The sequence below is a fragment of the Paramacrobiotus metropolitanus genome, unplaced genomic scaffold (assembly GCF_019649055.1).
Source record: "Paramacrobiotus metropolitanus isolate TYO unplaced genomic scaffold, Prichtersi_v1.0 Parri_scaffold0000017, whole genome shotgun sequence".
In the NCBI taxonomy this organism is placed as follows: domain Eukaryota; kingdom Metazoa; phylum Tardigrada; class Eutardigrada; order Parachela; family Macrobiotidae; genus Paramacrobiotus; species Paramacrobiotus metropolitanus.
In genome coordinates this window covers 903,462-919,160 of record NW_026570237.1, presented here as the reverse complement: position 1 = coordinate 919,160, position 15,699 = coordinate 903,462, and the positions used below count along the sequence as shown (strand labels likewise).

Sequence of the window (15,699 nt, the reverse complement as noted above, 5' to 3'; positions counted from 1 at the left end):
GATTGGTAATGATTGCTTCCTATCACTCAGCGACCGTATTAGCACATTAACTGACTATTTGTTAAATCTTCAGCTGGCTTTAATCGATTCGACGGCCAATATTATAAAATGATCGACGGTTCTGGAACAGCGAATGTGAGGAATCTTGTGCGGACATCGAATACTGGAGTTCCTGGTCGCTGAATATTTCGAGTGGATGGCGACACCGTCACCGGCGTTGACTGCGGCGTTTTATCCAGTAGTCGAGCGATTTCCGTTAGTCCAAAATACGGCTCCGTTCTGGGTGGCAGTGAAATCATCGTCAGCGGAGTGTGCTTTGGTGCAAGCACTCCCACCAATCAGATCATTTGTAAATTCGGCAGTGAAAGCCTTCCCGGCCAGCAACATGGTCCGACATCTGTGCGGTGTATCGCTCCAACACCGGGAGAGTTCGGTGCAGTGACCTTGCGCATCTCGGTGGATAATGGCGTCACCTTCCCTTATACGTCGACATACACATTTGGTAAGCAAAAATAAGCATAGTCCGGTACGGTACACGATATTAACTCCACTATTTTCAGAGCAGCTTGCTTTCCAGATTTCTGAAACTCTTAATGTTTATGTTATTCCATGGTTAATGATTTATACTCGTATACATTGGCCCGAAAGGTATTTATGCGGCTGTGAGCAGTCCTTATATAGTAATATTTCTTCGTGTATAATATTATGCAGATTCTACAACGTACTCTGCAAGGCTTATCAACCAGCATTTATGGGAGTCACAGCGGGACACAAAGATACAAGTTCAATGGAATGCGTATGATATCGATGCCGATTTAGACACTCTACAAAAAAATTCGAAGGTTGCGGTTGATTTGGTGGGATGGTATATAAGGTACAGACAACTCTAGTCCACGAGTTCATGAAGATAATTCAAAAAGCTAAGATTTAAAACCGTGATCAACGGTTTGCCTGATATGGAATAGCCAGCTTGGGTTCCTTTAAAATATTTAAAATATACGAATAAATTTGTCTGCTTTGTTCAACAACTTATGTAGAAAGAAACCTTCAGTTTTGGTCCAGTTTCACTCTGCAATCAAGTTTTGTATATACAGTACTTAATGGTTGCCAGTATAGAACAGTCTACTGATTTGGGCGAATTTCAGTGGTTCTGATATCACGCGGCATGTCCGCACTATTGTGGTTCCTCTTGTCCCGTCAGCCATTAATACAGGACGAATGGACATCACGTTGAAATCGGCCATTAACCTCCATCAACCAAGCTTCCCTAACGAAAAATACACTTTTCTGCGAGGATCTCTTCGCATTATGAAAGACACCATCCGAAATGCGGCAATAAATGGGAACGGCATTTTGCATGGGAGCCAGTCACTTCCGGTATCCCTCTGGACACCGCTTTTCGATATAGATTTTCTTCAGCGACTGACCCCGCGGTCCAGTCAAAATAACAACTTACCGGACGCCTCGGACCTGACAGGAGGGATTTTAACCTATACCGTTCGCCGACCGCTTCAACCGTTGTTTGGTCGGCGTGCATTCCAGGCGTTGGCTTTCTATAAAGGTTCGGAGACGCTGCTTAGTCAGGCTCAATGGAACAAGTATCTGGCGGGATTTCCTGAACGTCACCAATTGATGAACACCATACTGGAGTGTACGGCTGATACTGATTTTTGTGGATGCTGGGCGAATGCCGAACGAAAAACATTGAGGTAGAGGTCCCCCGCGGCGCAAAATACCGTATATGGGTTTCCATAGGTGTGCCAAAGGTCATTCGTGTTATTTGAACGTCATTTAGGAAGTTTAGCACGTAAATTTTTAAATCTACAGTATATAAGTGTTTTAACGCTTCGCTTACAGATACGACTCCTCGGATTGTGCAGACTTCCCAGGGTGTCCAGCAAATGCGAATCAAGCCCGTTTGGACCGTGCCCGGTTCTCCGTAGAGAACCCGCTAACCAGCACCAGCGCCTGCAACCGTATTCAAACAGCCACCAGCACGTTGTGGCCAACCAGCCCTTGTGCTGAAAATCTCGCCTCGGTGCTGTGCGTTGTAGCTCCCACTGTATCGCGCAAGTATCAACAGCAGTGCTGCTATTCGGACAACGCCAATCTCATTCTGGCCAACATGCACCCGGGCGGCGGACGGGTGAAGCTGGTTGTCCAAGATCGGCAGGTCGCAGGCGTTAGTTCCGGTTTAGTCTGGCTGGCACAGAGACTTGAGGAATCTTTAACGGATAGACTTCCCATGAAAAAGTGCTGCGGGAAAGCCAACTGGAACAGTATTAGCTGTCAGTTATTCCGGGATGTGAGGAAAGGTGGCTCATCACGATGCTACCAGCCGCCACGACCGGGTAACGCTATTGCTTGCCAAGGCAGACTAATAAAACGAATGAAATTAAATATCGAGCAAAACAAAATACCAGTCACTAATACTGGTACAGTCCGGATTTTCATATGATTATACCATTTTTCTTAAACACTTCAGATAAACTTATTCGGTGTGCACTCTCCAGACATTGCGCATCAAACGAGATGGCCAGTTTTATCGGCATGAGGCTTCGCTAACAGAGTGATCTTTTTTCTGGACAAGAATGTTTATTGTTTACTTACTTACTGTTCAATATTAGGCTTCCTGCTCTTTTTTGACTGATTGGCGTTTTATACATGCGTTGGCTTCGATTAATGCAAAAGAAATTTATGATAAATTTCTTTTGCATTAATCAAAAATGCAAAAGAAATAAAAAAAATCAAAAAGCAAAAGAAATTTATGATAAATTTCTTTTGCATTAATCGAGCTATACATATACAGATAAATTATTTATCTGTACTATTTTCAGGAGTCTGTTGCGCTCTGAAACTAGCGCAATTCTAAACTGTCAATGCTAAATTACTTTTATTTAGTAAATTTACTTTAATTTAGTAAGTAAATGTCCTTGGAAAAATTGAAATAGTAAGTAAAAGTAAGTAAAAGTCCCAAAAAATTTTGAATAGTAAGTAAAAATAAGTAAACTTCCAAAACCAGATAGTAAAAATAAGTATACTGGCAAGGACTTTTACTACCCAACACTAATAGGGACATCATTTCGGTTACAATAAACTGAAGAATGCAAACAACAGCTGACATCGTTGTTAAATAATTTTGGTTTTACCCGGCAAAAGTGCAAGGAACCTTCGCACTTCGCAGTATCACCATTTGTAATAAACAAACTAACGCGTAAAGAGTTTGGCGTGGCGGGCCGTGACCTGGAGCTTGGTATGAACCCATGAATTTGTATTTCTAGTTGTATCTTCAAGTAGGAAATACCAGGCTTGTACAATACAGATGCAACACTTCTCAGAATTATTGCTGTAGGTTATTATAGTACACAGGCATAAGGCAGAACAAGGAAGGGTATTTAAAGGCAGAACAAGGAAGATCTTGTTCTGAGGTGATCTCCTGGAAGGTCACTTACAGATCTATTAGGGTCACCTTAAATCAACCAGATCGAGACATTTTGTGCGAGTGAACAGCGGTAGCAGGATAATTTTACAAACGGCTACTTGTACCGTATACTCTTTCGGTTTGGCCAGTGGCTACTAGGTTAGTGAATAGGCGATGGCCGTTCGGTGGGGCACCTTCAATTACAATTCCCACAAACTGATTTCCTTCCAGTTTTTCTCGATTTCCGATGAACAGAACGTACCCTTTATTTATTTCTTATTTTTTGTCGCCAGACACGGCTGGTGTTGCTGCCAATTCTCTTAGATATTGTAGCCGTACAAATGAGATCTGTAGTGAAGATGTACATCTCATTGGTGCTAGTTCAACCGGAAACATCTGAATGTGTACTTGTACGAGATGACCAGTTCTAACGTGGATTTTCTAGACTTCTTAGATTGTCTGAATGTTCTAAAATCATTCTTGCTCTTGCCCTTGCCCTTGCTCTTCCCCAATGACTTTTCAGCTGATTAAAAATGTTTGTGCACTTTGACAATCGCGCCGGTATCGGTTAACATGTTCGCAATTGCATAATTGATTTTTGGGTAATTCGCTAACTCGTAACATCACCGACGGTCATCGACGAACCATCAAACCTCGTTTTATCGTGGTACGGGTGTGTAACCCAGGTAGAGCTTGCGCAGGTAGAAGCTACTTAAAATGATTCAAAATTTAAACAGAAAACAAAGACTGGCACTGCTGGCCCTCCTTGGGGGCAAAAAGCCACTCACGCACCCCAATGTTAGGGGACCAGTTTTCAGGAGAGAACATTTTGTCTGACTCATGGGCAAACGAACCAACACGCGCAAACAAGCTGTTCTTACGACCCTTTCTAGCAGAATAAATAGACACAAATCTGACAGAGATCCCGTTTGATTCAACTGCACATTTGAGATCTTTGCCGTAATCTTCAAGTGACAAATGTTCGGTCTGATCCAGAGGGGGGATGCCATGCAGACAGAAGTCCTTCTTCTCTTTCTCTTTGTCGGGCTTCATGACGCGTTTCAGCTGCAGTGTTGACATCACGACATCTCCGCTGCCTGTTGGCCGCATATCACGTGTACCGCGAACCAGCTTTTTCTTTTTGGCCACTGTCGCCCAGGAGTTCCGCGTGTCCGACGAATTGAGAGAGGGGCTATCGAAACACGGAGGGACGACTTTAATTTTCGGGGTTGACAAGGGCGTCTGCTGACTGCTGAGTGGGGGGAAACTTTCTTCGAAGCTTTCACACACATCCTCCTTGGCAGGCGTCATCGTGGCCGATCGAATAGAACCGCTAATCGACCAGTTCCGACGGTGTCCGAGGAGGGTACTACTGACAGTCTACTGTATTGTACAGTATGCTCACTGCATGATTTCGACATTCGTACAACATCTTAATATCTTATCTCTTATTTCTGCTTCGTATCTGCTGTCCCTCCAAAATTCAAGCCTCCATGCTGCAATCGGTATCGTGTTGAAAAGCGTAATCAAGCTGTTTATCATTGCCTGTGTATTTGGATACCAGCCCATAATAATCAACTGTCAACGTGGGAGCCGCAGAACATTATGCCGAGGGCAGTAGGTACGTAGAATAAATTAGGTATTCCGAAATCCAATACGCCAATTAGTGGCACAACAGGTTTAAGTTTTTAAACGTTGTTGCTGGGAAACTGCTGGAGAATGCATATCTACTTCGACAGCGAATCAGAGAAACGTAAACCGGTGCACGGATGGAATACCGTCGATGCACTGGTCGACGGACGATTGCAGCACGGCATGGTCATTGACGCCGTTGAAGACGGCTTGATCATCAATTTTGAATGCTCTCAACAACGCGGACGATTTGTTGAATACGGGCTGATTTTTGACTGTTCCGATGCCGTGAAATCAGAAGAGCACATCATCGCCTGCTGCATGGACAGTGGTTTGGCTGCCACGGCTGATGTGCAGGCGCTGATACGCTCGCATCCCGATCGACCGTGGATCTGGTATCCCGCCCAATTTCTGCCGTTTCAGTGGGCTCATGATAATTGGCAATCCGGTTATGTTGAAGTGGAGCTAGAGAACGACATTGTGAGGGAACTTCTTCCAGCCGCGCAGATACGTGCACGATTTTCTCTGTGCGATCTCGCAGCGAGAGCGATCGCGAAAGGCCACTTTGTCACCCGATCATGTCGTGTACCGGACAGTTACTGGTCGACGATTACTCCCGTGTTATCTGATGCTCTGTGTCGAGGTTTGGAGAACAGGGACAAAGTGTTTTGTACCCACGTTGCTGGTGAAGGCCTTATTTATGTACAACGCTGTACGGATTACCCGCTCACTCCTGAATCATTGGTAAATATTTAATAAGCAGCACCATGGAAATAAGTTTATCCGGCAAAACAAAACAGCCAAATGAAATAGTTTGTGGACGAAAATGCGTGAGCACGCTGCATCATACTGATAAGTATGCGGAAGTCGCAACGCGACAGCGCACCGGACGATCAACATTGTCATCGATGATGTACATCGTCGGTAGAGTGGAAATACGCGAGTGGTACACACAGACTGGTACTTCCGCTAGGTACTTACAATTCAAGCGGATTACCGTGTCGAACGAAAGTTACCAAACCTAAACACTCAGGATATTACCTAATGGTTTTATTTTTTCCTTTTTTTGAAATTTGTTTTGCACACCAAAACAGAACCAACTCCCGCTTCATATACACTAAAGTCGCTAATGGTAAGGGAAATACGAGTAGCGATCGCAAACTGTTCAAACAACAAGTCGTATGTAACGTCGATTTCACTCAGAACAGGTGGATGCACTCGATATCTCTGCCCTTTTACTGTATCTTATTATTTAGGTCAGAGTTTTCAGTAAACTATTGCAGTAATTGCTTAATAATGGGAAACGGCGTTGTACAGGAGCGCACTTATCAATCCAGAAGCGCGTACATCGCATACAGCCAGTCTTCTAACAGCCAGTGGATTCGCCGGCAGGTCGAAAAGCTCAAACCACCAAAGAAACGTCAAACCCGACGGAAACCTATTACGAAAAAGCCTTTGTCTCTGCCGGCGGAGCTTCTTACCGAAGTTTTTCATTCACTGAACACGGTAAACCGGACACGGTGTCGGCGTACATGTCGAACATGGAATGCCATCCTTACTGCTGATGGTTATTTTACGGATATCTGAATGTCCTTTGATCAGCAAACTAACGAATTGTTCACGTTGGCCAACTGTTTATTGAAATCTCCAAAGAACAACCGTGCGGACGCTGATTATTTCCAATGTCGGCCCCTACGATTTCGAGCCGCCCCTTATGACAGATATGGGGAATATTATTCGACAAGGTCTTGGTGGCTTTAAAAGACTGATTTTTGCCGACTCTGATTTGTGGATGGGAAATGACGAGAAAAACCAGTTGACTCGCCTGGCTACGGCATTCCCGTGTGAACGCTGATTTTTAAAAAGTGTAAACTGTTTTATCACAAAGTGTTTTTGCTTGCCAATATTTCACGGGGAGCCATTAATGTGCGCATGGCGGATGCGGCATCACAAGTGTGGGACATGTTTGAAAACAATCTGCAACTACGAGATTTTGATGGATGTCGTCTTGCGATTGAACCAAACAGGGAAGCGCTGACGGCGTGGTTAAGACCGCAAAAAGGGCATATGAAGAATTACGTTGTCAGAGTAAGAAAGCTCTGTCAATTTTTTTAACAAATTACTGCATGGTTCCAAAACGGTCCCGAAACCAGTTATTTGTCTCGTATTGTAAGGGCGGGACGCCCCGCCCTCCTGAGTAGCTATTCGCTGTTTCTGGGGATTTCCACCCCGCACATTGCTGCGCTGTTTTGACGGACCTGCAGCACAGTTGCACTGGCTGCAGGATCCTTCCTCATTAGTCTGGTGTTGCTGCGCCACGGTGCGCATTAGATTCGGCAATAAAGCCTCATCCGGGTTCACCGCTGTTTCGCTGTCGAGGATACGCGTGGCGCCCATACGGCCCCGCGTTATATGGTCGCAGCAGTTATCAGACAGGCTGTGCGCGCGGGCAGGCGCACGGTCTCTGATTATTTGAGCCAATTTAACCCCCATGTGTGGAGCTACAATGCCCCCATTCCCGCGGAATGATGGATTCCTCTCCCAACTGACGGAGATGGACGCCTCCCCGCGACGGATGCCTCCCAAACTGGACGGAGATGCCGCGGAGCGAGAAACGCCTCTTGCGATGCCGTGGAGCGAGAATTGCCTCCTGACGATGCCGACGGCGAACGCGACCCGGACCAGCGGGAAACCAGAACGGATACACCGCCAACAGCAGCACCAACTCCGATCCCAACGGCACGGATCGACCACCAGCGCCAAGCCGAAAAATTCCCCCACCAAAACACTGCCCGAACTTCCTGGGACGGCGACCTCCCCCCGGACGGAGCAGTGGATTTCACCGCGGATTTGCGTGCTTTGTTTTTTTGCAGGGGTCACGGGCCACATAGACCCCAAACCCCTGCCCAAATTTCCCCAGAACGTGACCTTTACCCTGCTGAAGAAACTACGGAATTTGCCCGTTTCCGGGTTGGACCCTGGATCTGGCGCGACAGTGCGTTGACCCAGACGGTTGACTCGGACCGAACCGGAGCCGAACTGGCCCGGAACCCAACATGAGCCGAACCGGCGGGGGGTGCGGATCCTCCGAATCCTGGGAGATTTCGCTCCGAGGACGTAGCGATGCCTGCAAGTGGTGTAAGGGCGGGACGCCCCGCCTCCTGAGTAGCTATTCGCTGTTTCTGGGGATTTCCACCCCGCACATTGTTGTGTTGTTTGACGGACCTGCAGCACAGTTGCACTGGCTGCAGGATCCTTCCTCATTAGTCTGGTGTTGCTGCGCCACGGTGCGCATTAGATTCGGCAATAAAGCCTCATCCGGGTTCACCGCTGTTTCGCTGTCGAGGATACGCGTGGCGCCCATACGGCCCCGCGTTATAGTATATTCTGTAAATTCTTCAAATTTATCAAAGCGCTGATCCACGCTCAACAACGCACCACTATCCAGATGATCACTACCCAGCGGATGTAAAACAGTTATCCAGATTGACCCTTTGTATATTGGACTTCCAAAGACGATTGTCTAAACGAGATGACTATGAGTGGCTCGAAGTGATGGGTAAGAGTAAAGAGTTCAATGTACGAAGTTTACAGTATCTTTACAATGGCAAAACCGAAGACATCGAGCTAAGCATATCTGTAGTACCGTAAAATGCATTCGCAAAGTGCGACCTTTCAGCAATCTGTCTCTACTTCAAAGCACTGGTTGTATCTGCACATAATACGAATACATCGTATGTGGTGTAAGAATAGATTGTGTTTAGTTCACTGACTGACTTCTTTTATCTTGTAGAGGAATGAATTACTAAGGCAAAAGCGGGAAGGGAAAGGATGGTTGTACTGTGATATGTACGAGCGCGATTTACAAACTGCCAGAACGAAGGAGCAAAGTTCGCTGATGATTAAAATTTTATTTCAAACTAACGCTCGAACACGTGTTTAGAAGCAATTAGAATGTGGAATGCGAGAGAGGTTAATGTCATATTAATGATAACCAATTGAGGTACATATAACGGAGACGATGCACACCTGGACGTTCTTGTCATGACGCCAAAATTTTATGATAGTTTGTTAACCCGCGCTATTGTTTTGGTCTCTACTGGCGCATTTAACCAGTTATCTTTACGTGCTTGTTCGCCTGTTCGTTCGTATGTAGATGTTCCGGTTCGGCATATACATATAAAAGTATGTTATCCCCTTTCTGATGTCAGTTGGTTTTACATTCGTTCAGTCTCCGTGCCGTTGAATTTCTTCAATCCAGATACTGCTAGTAAACAACACTGTACGTGCGTCACCGGCCGGTCTGGCCTTGACCTTTTCTCGTTTTGCGGTTTATTCATATTGTTGTTCCTAAAACTACGTAGCGTATAGTGTCACATACAAGCCTTTCTCTGCCATTTGATCCGCTGTTTTCGTTGATCAGTTGCATGCAAATCCAGAAATGACGAACTTTATAAAACACGCCCTAAGTGTTTTATCTGTATTTCTTGCTCTTACCCATGCCGCTCCATTGGAACCATACGGCACCGCCGTTGGTGACCGTCTCCTGAATAAAGCCGATATTTCCGTGGGACAAGCAATTTCGCATTCGTTTGTCTTTCTGGAGCACAGTTACAACCAGTTATATGTATGTAGATTAATAGATGCACACCATATTAGCGGACGTGTGGATACATAGAAAGTACGCTTTCTAGAGTTACCCTGCGTCGTGCGATCAAAAAGCTGCTGTGGTTTCAGTTAGGGACAAATGGTTATATCAGCTTCGACCAGCCCTTTAATTCGTACAACCCGACCAGTTTCCCCGTGAACGGCATTTCGCTGCTGTCGGCTTTCTGGTCCGGCATAGATTTCAGTCATGACTGCAGTTCGCTTCCGGGAGGCACTTTGAACAACAATATCTTCTACCGGGAAATAACCGACCAGAATTCACCTGTGCTGCAGGACGTGTCGCATCAAATACGGTAAGGTCAAACGCCATGTAGGTTTTGTCATTAGATCAAATTGATCGGCAACTTTTGCAGAGCGTACGATGCAACTTTCCGATCATTCCGTGCGCAGTGGGTGTTTGTGCTCTCGTATTCCCGTGTCATCCAGCAGGGTACAAGTTGTTCCTCAGTAAGAAGTAACAATTTTTTACATGAAAGATCAATACTTATTTATAATACCACTCTTAAAGGATAACCCTGCCAATACTTTCCAAATTATATTGGCCACCGATGGACGATATTCCTTCTCTCTGTTCAACTATAACAAAATTGAATGGGTCTCATACGGGGGAATTTATGCATTCGGTAACGACACCTTCTGGCTGCTATCACTGATCATAGACAAACTGCATTATTGTAACTGTAAGTTGTCTGTAACTACCCATACCAAACATATCACTTTGTCATTTTTTAGGTGGCTTCAATCGATTCGACGGGCATTATTTTAGGATGCTCGACGGCTCCGGAACTGCGAACGTGGGAAATATTGTGACGACATCGAATACGGGAGTTCCTGGTCGCTGGATTTTTCGAGTGGATGGCGACACCGTCACTAGCATAGACTGCGGTACTGCATCCAGTAAGGCAGCAGTGAATGTGCTGTTATGGTCAAAAATACCGATCCATGTTTGTTGCAGATAGTCGAACGATTTCCATTAGTCCAAAATACGGCTCCGTACTGGGTGGCAACGAAATTATCGTCAGTGGAGTGTGTTTTGATGCTACCACTCCCACCAATCAGATCGTTTGTAAATTTGGCGGCGAAAGCTTTCCCGGTCAGCAGCACGGTCCGACCTCTGTGCGGTGCGTCGCTCCCACACCGGGAGATATCGGTGCTGTGACGCTGAGCATCTCAGTGGACAACGGAGCGACCTTTCCTTATGCGTCAGCATATACATTTGGTAAATAAAATGAGCAAGGCTTTGACTGGTTCATGCGGTTTGTGCACGTTTGTATAGGTCACTTGCGTCTTACAATAAACAACTGTATCATAAACCATGTTAAACAATCGAGCACCTGTCATATGGCTGTTGGCTATATATAAAATATACTGTATATATGCAGATTCTACGACGTACTCTGCCAGACTTGTTGACCAACATTTATGGGAGTCACGGAGCGATACAAAGCTGCAAGTTCAATGGAATCCCTACGATATCGATGCCGATCTGGACATCCTGCAAAACAACTACAAGGTTGCAGTCGATTTGGTGGGATGGTATCTAAGGTAAAAGCTGCGATCGTACTCTATATATAACAAAATGAAATAACGGGGCAAGTTAAAGTTTAACCATTGTAATGGAATAAACGGCTTACCTGAACAAGTAATGAAAAAGGATTTAACAAGCGGCCTCGGCTAATCAAGTGTGAATTGAATGCGTTATGTATCTAGTAAATACAACTAACTGTTTTGTAAGAAAGCGTTCAGTGCTTCATTCTGCAATCAAGCAACAGTGTCTGCAAACATTTTTTTGAGTGATTAATGAATTTCAGTGGTTCTGACATCACCCAGCATGTGCGCACAATCCTGGTTCCCCTTGTCCCGTCAGCCATCAATACAGGACGAATGGACATCGCTTTGCAAACGATCATCGACCTCCATCAACCAGACTTCCCTAACGAACAATACACTTTCCTGCGCGGGTCTCTTCGCATTATGAAAGACACCATCCGCACTGTTACAATTAATGGGACCGGCACTATGCAGGGTAATCACCAGCTGCCGGTATCCCTCTGGACACCGCTTTTCGATATAGATTTTCTTCAGCGGCTAACCCCGCGGTCCAATAACGGCTTGCCGGATGCCATTAATCTAGCTGGACAGGTTCTGTCGTATTCCGTTCGCCGACCACTGCAGCCGTTATTTGGTCGACCTGCAGTTAATGCACTGGCTTTCTATAAAGGTTCGGAGACGCTGCTTAGTCAGGATCAGTGGAGCAGGTATCTGTCGGGGTTTCCTGAACGCCACCAAATGCTTACCAACATAATGCAGTGTATCGTTACCAATGATTCTTGCGGATGCTGGGCGGATGCTGAAAGAAGAACATTAAGGTAAAATTTAAAATACAGTACTGTATCTGTATGGGGCCTTTTCCGTATAAGACATTGTCAAATTTTTCACAAGAAGAGCTTAGCGCCTATTTGTTTTAAATGTGCGCCTATTTGTTTTAAATAGCGCCTATTTGTTTTAAATGTGCGCCTTGATATAGACCGTACTCATAAGTCATAGTATTAAAACGAAGCTTTTAAAGAATCTCCACTCGAATTGATTATTAAGCGCTTCGAGTGAGCTGACGACTGCTTAGGTTGGAAAAGGATGCAAAGGTCACGAATTAACTATAAATGATTACGATTATAAAGAAACCCAAGTGACTGTGCAGCCAGATGCCAGGCCTGATTTATAAGAACCTCCCGTAGGAACAAAAACTAAAGCCAGGTTTAGAAACCGCTTGACCAGGTTCCGATTTATGCGTTGTGCAGTCTTGTTAAGCTGATCAATAACCACTTAGACACTCGTTTTAGTATTCACATTTCCTTATGCAGATACGACTCCTCTGACTGCGCCGACTTCCTAGCCTGCCCGGCAAACATCCACCAAGCCCGTTTGGACCGCGCCCGTTTCTCCGCAGAGGACCCACGAACCAGCAGCAGCGCATGCAACCGTATTCACACAGCGGCCACTTCGTTGTGGCCCATCAGCCATTGTGCTGAAAATCCCGGCTCAATTCTCTGCGTTAATGCCCCGACTGTCTCGCGCCAGTATCAACAGCAGTGCTGCTATTCGGACAATGATAATCTCATTCTGGCCAACATGCATCCGGGCGGCGGACGGGTGAAGCTGGTTGTTCGAGATCGGCAGGTCGCAGGCGTCAGTGCCGGTTTAATCTGGCTGGCGCAGAGACTGGAGGAGGCCGTAACGGATCGACTTCCAATGAAAAAGTGCTGCGCCAACTGGAACAGTGACAGCTGCCTGTTGTTCCGGGATGTTAGGAAGGGTGGCACAGCCCACTGCCCTGTGCCCGTCGTGCCGCCCCACCCAGGTAATGGTATTTTAGCGCCGGCATAACCGTCTCGAACTGGGTTGGCGATGCGCCACTTCAAGATGTTATTACATGATCTTTACGTAGGTGTTAAACGTAGAGTGCAAAAGGCAAGAACGAGCAATTTACTAGCAGCTCAGTTATTGATAAAACCAGTAGGAATCGAATATCGAGCAAGCCAACTGGTTACTGGTACCGCCCGGAGTTCGTTATATTACACTTTGATGCGCTCTTTAGATAGAATCACGTAGAAGTCCATGTTTGCAGACACCCGATTTGCGCAGTAAACGAGGTTTTCAATCGTACTGGCACTAGTTTTGAAGTAGTGACTATTTGTTTTCCTACATGTAGGCGTCGGTCACGGAGATCCGCACATTCAGACATACGACGGCTTCCGCTACACTTTCAACGGACTAGGTGAATACATTCTGCTGGAGATACCTAACGTGATAACGGTGCAAGGTCGAACCGCCAGAGCGAAATCCGAGCAAGGTAAAAATGCCAACCTAAAACCTGGCGCGCTAAACTGCACTTATATCCTGCGATTACGCTTCTAGCCATATAATTATGTCTTCGTTAGGAGTTGAGCTGCAAGCCACTGTGTGGTCAGCTTTGGCGTTTCGCGTCGGCAACATTACCATGCAAATCGGCATCAGTTCGCGAGGAGACGGACTGCATCTATACGTCAACCGCGACAGCATTGATCTGGATACGGTTTCGTCGCTAATTAATCTAGGCGGTATGTAAAATATCAGAGTTGTTGCGTATTCTGAAAGAGCGTATGCGTACCACTGTTACAATGGTTTAGATTCTAAAATAAACCTGGATCGTCAAGCTGGTACCGCGCTTCAAAAAGTCAGCGCTCAGCTGGCGCTTGGAATTTTGGTAGAAATCGAGAAAGTGGACTTTGTCATCCAGTTCGAAGTTTCCTTGCCCAGCATCTACAAAAACTCCCAAAGTGCTGGGTTACTCGGCCGATGGAATGACGATGCCACGGATGACCTTTTGCCTCGAGGCCACACGGTGCCGCTGCATCCGAATTCCTCCACCCAAGAGATTTTCGCATTCGGAGAGACATGTATGTACGCATAAGCAAAGATTTATTATCATTGCTGCTCATTTTGGTAAAGGCCTGCGTTGGAATTTTCAGGGCGGATACGCAAAACCGAATCCCTTTTTCAGTATCATACACCGGAAACCTACGAGACCATTAACGATCTCTCGTTTCGCCCGTTCCTTACTGCACCCGTGATACTCAATGCCACGTTGCGACAAGAAGCGGAAAAGCTGTGCGGCGCGAATGCCGAATGCATGTTCGATGTTGCGGCAACCGGCTTGCTGAGCATGGGTCAGGCGACGAAGGAATTTATGGCAACAGCGGAAGAGGAGTTCAAAACTTCTCGAATCATTGGTAACGTTAAATATAACTGAGTCATGATTCGCAGTTGCTGCTTCTGCTGTCATATGTCGGTATGGATTTGTCTGTAGTAACCAGTTGCGGCTACCCTGCCTTGGATGAGTCGGTGGTCATCGCATCCAACTCGTCATTCAACAGCGGCGAGAGTGTGCAGTTAGCATGCCGGAACAGTTCTCTTTCTCGGATATCCGGCAGTACAATTTTGCTGTGCTCAGCCGAAGGGAAATGGATTGGGGAAGCTTTAAAGTGCGGAAAGCGTAAGTGCACCACGTAGTTATGCAGTACCATGTCAGTACGCGCTCTGCAGTCTGCATTACCACAAGTTAATCTTTCACTTTTTAGATGTTGACTGATTTACTGTGCTGAGTGTGCTCATCATAGTCGCTTTCCTTTGGCGCCTGCTTGCAGTAACCAAATCTCCCAGCTCATTCAACAAATTCAGACATGGAACTGGAAAATTGCTTGTTCTAATTTACGTGATTAATAACCGTGTACTGACCTATACGAAAGTCACATAATTACAGTATTATCGTTCTTGTAACATTACACTTGTACCGTGTTTTAATTCGTTTTGTGATGACCACAGCGGCAAGCAGGTCTTTAATGCTTATAAAATTAAGAAGTTATTCCAAAGCATGCAGCTGACTGCATTGTTATCGTTAGCCTGTGTTTTAAAACGTGGCACAGTGCCCAGAACAGCAGGAACACAGCCGCATTACACCTCGTGCAATGGATACATGATTATCAAGATGTCTGTAAGGGTAAACGCGAAGCATTTGCAGCGAAAACCTGGTTTTTAACAAACCAATTTTTTGCCATCCTAAGCGTCGAAAATCCTTCACACACACCGCACTGTAATGTAACACTGGACACCCGCATCAACAAATTTTTGCATGTATACCATTAACAAATAAGAAAGATGTGTTACAAGTAAAAACAGCTGGTTTAAAATTTGGTAGAGCGTACAACAAGCAACTACAGAGAAATACAGCATTTACGAGTTCAGGTGCAACGTTGTACCTAGCTCAGGCTAGCTGTGCTCATAAACCTCACACAATTTGCAAATACAACTCGGCTGCCGATGAATTTTCTCCGGAGATCGAGATTCATTGTGCCTGAAGCGAGCAATCATTATTCATTATGAGCGAACGGTTCTGCCTGCCGCTCTCTTTTTCCTTCTCCTCCCATCTGTTCCGTCCGCAC

General features: G+C 45.7%; 3 protein-coding genes and 1 long non-coding RNA gene across 4 annotated transcripts; 3 read left to right on the top strand and 1 right to left on the bottom strand.

Moving 5' to 3' along the window:
• The first annotated feature begins 758 nt into the window (after positions 1-758).
• LOC129585542 (uncharacterized) lies at positions 759-2,573 on the top strand. The gene is made up of 4 exons (XM_055478257.1): positions 759-874; positions 1,146-1,709; positions 1,858-2,305; positions 2,514-2,573. Exons 2-4 carry the CDS (start codon positions 1,219-1,221, stop codon positions 2,571-2,573), a joined length of 999 nt encoding a protein of 332 aa, XP_055334232.1. The 5' UTR covers positions 759-874; positions 1,146-1,218.
• A 2,378-nt stretch (positions 2,574-4,951) lies between these two features.
• On the top strand, positions 4,952-7,402 carry LOC129585592 (uncharacterized). The gene is made up of 3 exons (XM_055478337.1): positions 4,952-5,042; positions 5,107-5,797; positions 6,371-7,402. Exons 2-3 carry the CDS (start codon positions 5,141-5,143, stop codon positions 6,638-6,640), a joined length of 927 nt encoding a protein of 308 aa, XP_055334312.1. The 5' UTR covers positions 4,952-5,042; positions 5,107-5,140; the 3' UTR covers positions 6,641-7,402.
• A 1,876-nt stretch (positions 7,403-9,278) lies between these two features.
• On the top strand, positions 9,279-15,130 carry LOC129585591 (uncharacterized). The gene is made up of 15 exons (XM_055478336.1): positions 9,279-9,680; positions 9,791-10,014; positions 10,075-10,168; positions 10,230-10,344; positions 10,454-10,618; positions 10,677-10,940; positions 11,104-11,266; positions 11,533-12,090; positions 12,583-13,079; positions 13,431-13,571; positions 13,660-13,818; positions 13,888-14,157; positions 14,230-14,490; positions 14,568-14,753; positions 14,839-15,130. The coding sequence occupies exons 1-15, from the start codon at positions 9,495-9,497 to the stop codon at positions 14,847-14,849; spliced, it is 3,294 nt and encodes a 1,097-aa protein (XP_055334311.1). The 5' UTR covers positions 9,279-9,494; the 3' UTR covers positions 14,850-15,130.
• On the bottom strand, positions 11,399-13,284 carry LOC129585594 (uncharacterized). The gene is made up of 3 exons (XR_008690043.1): positions 12,569-13,284; positions 12,019-12,071; positions 11,399-11,934 (listed from the first exon to the last, which is right to left on the bottom strand). It is a non-coding gene; the product is annotated as an uncharacterized LOC129585594 (long non-coding RNA).
• Positions 15,131-15,699: the final 569 nt, after the last annotated feature.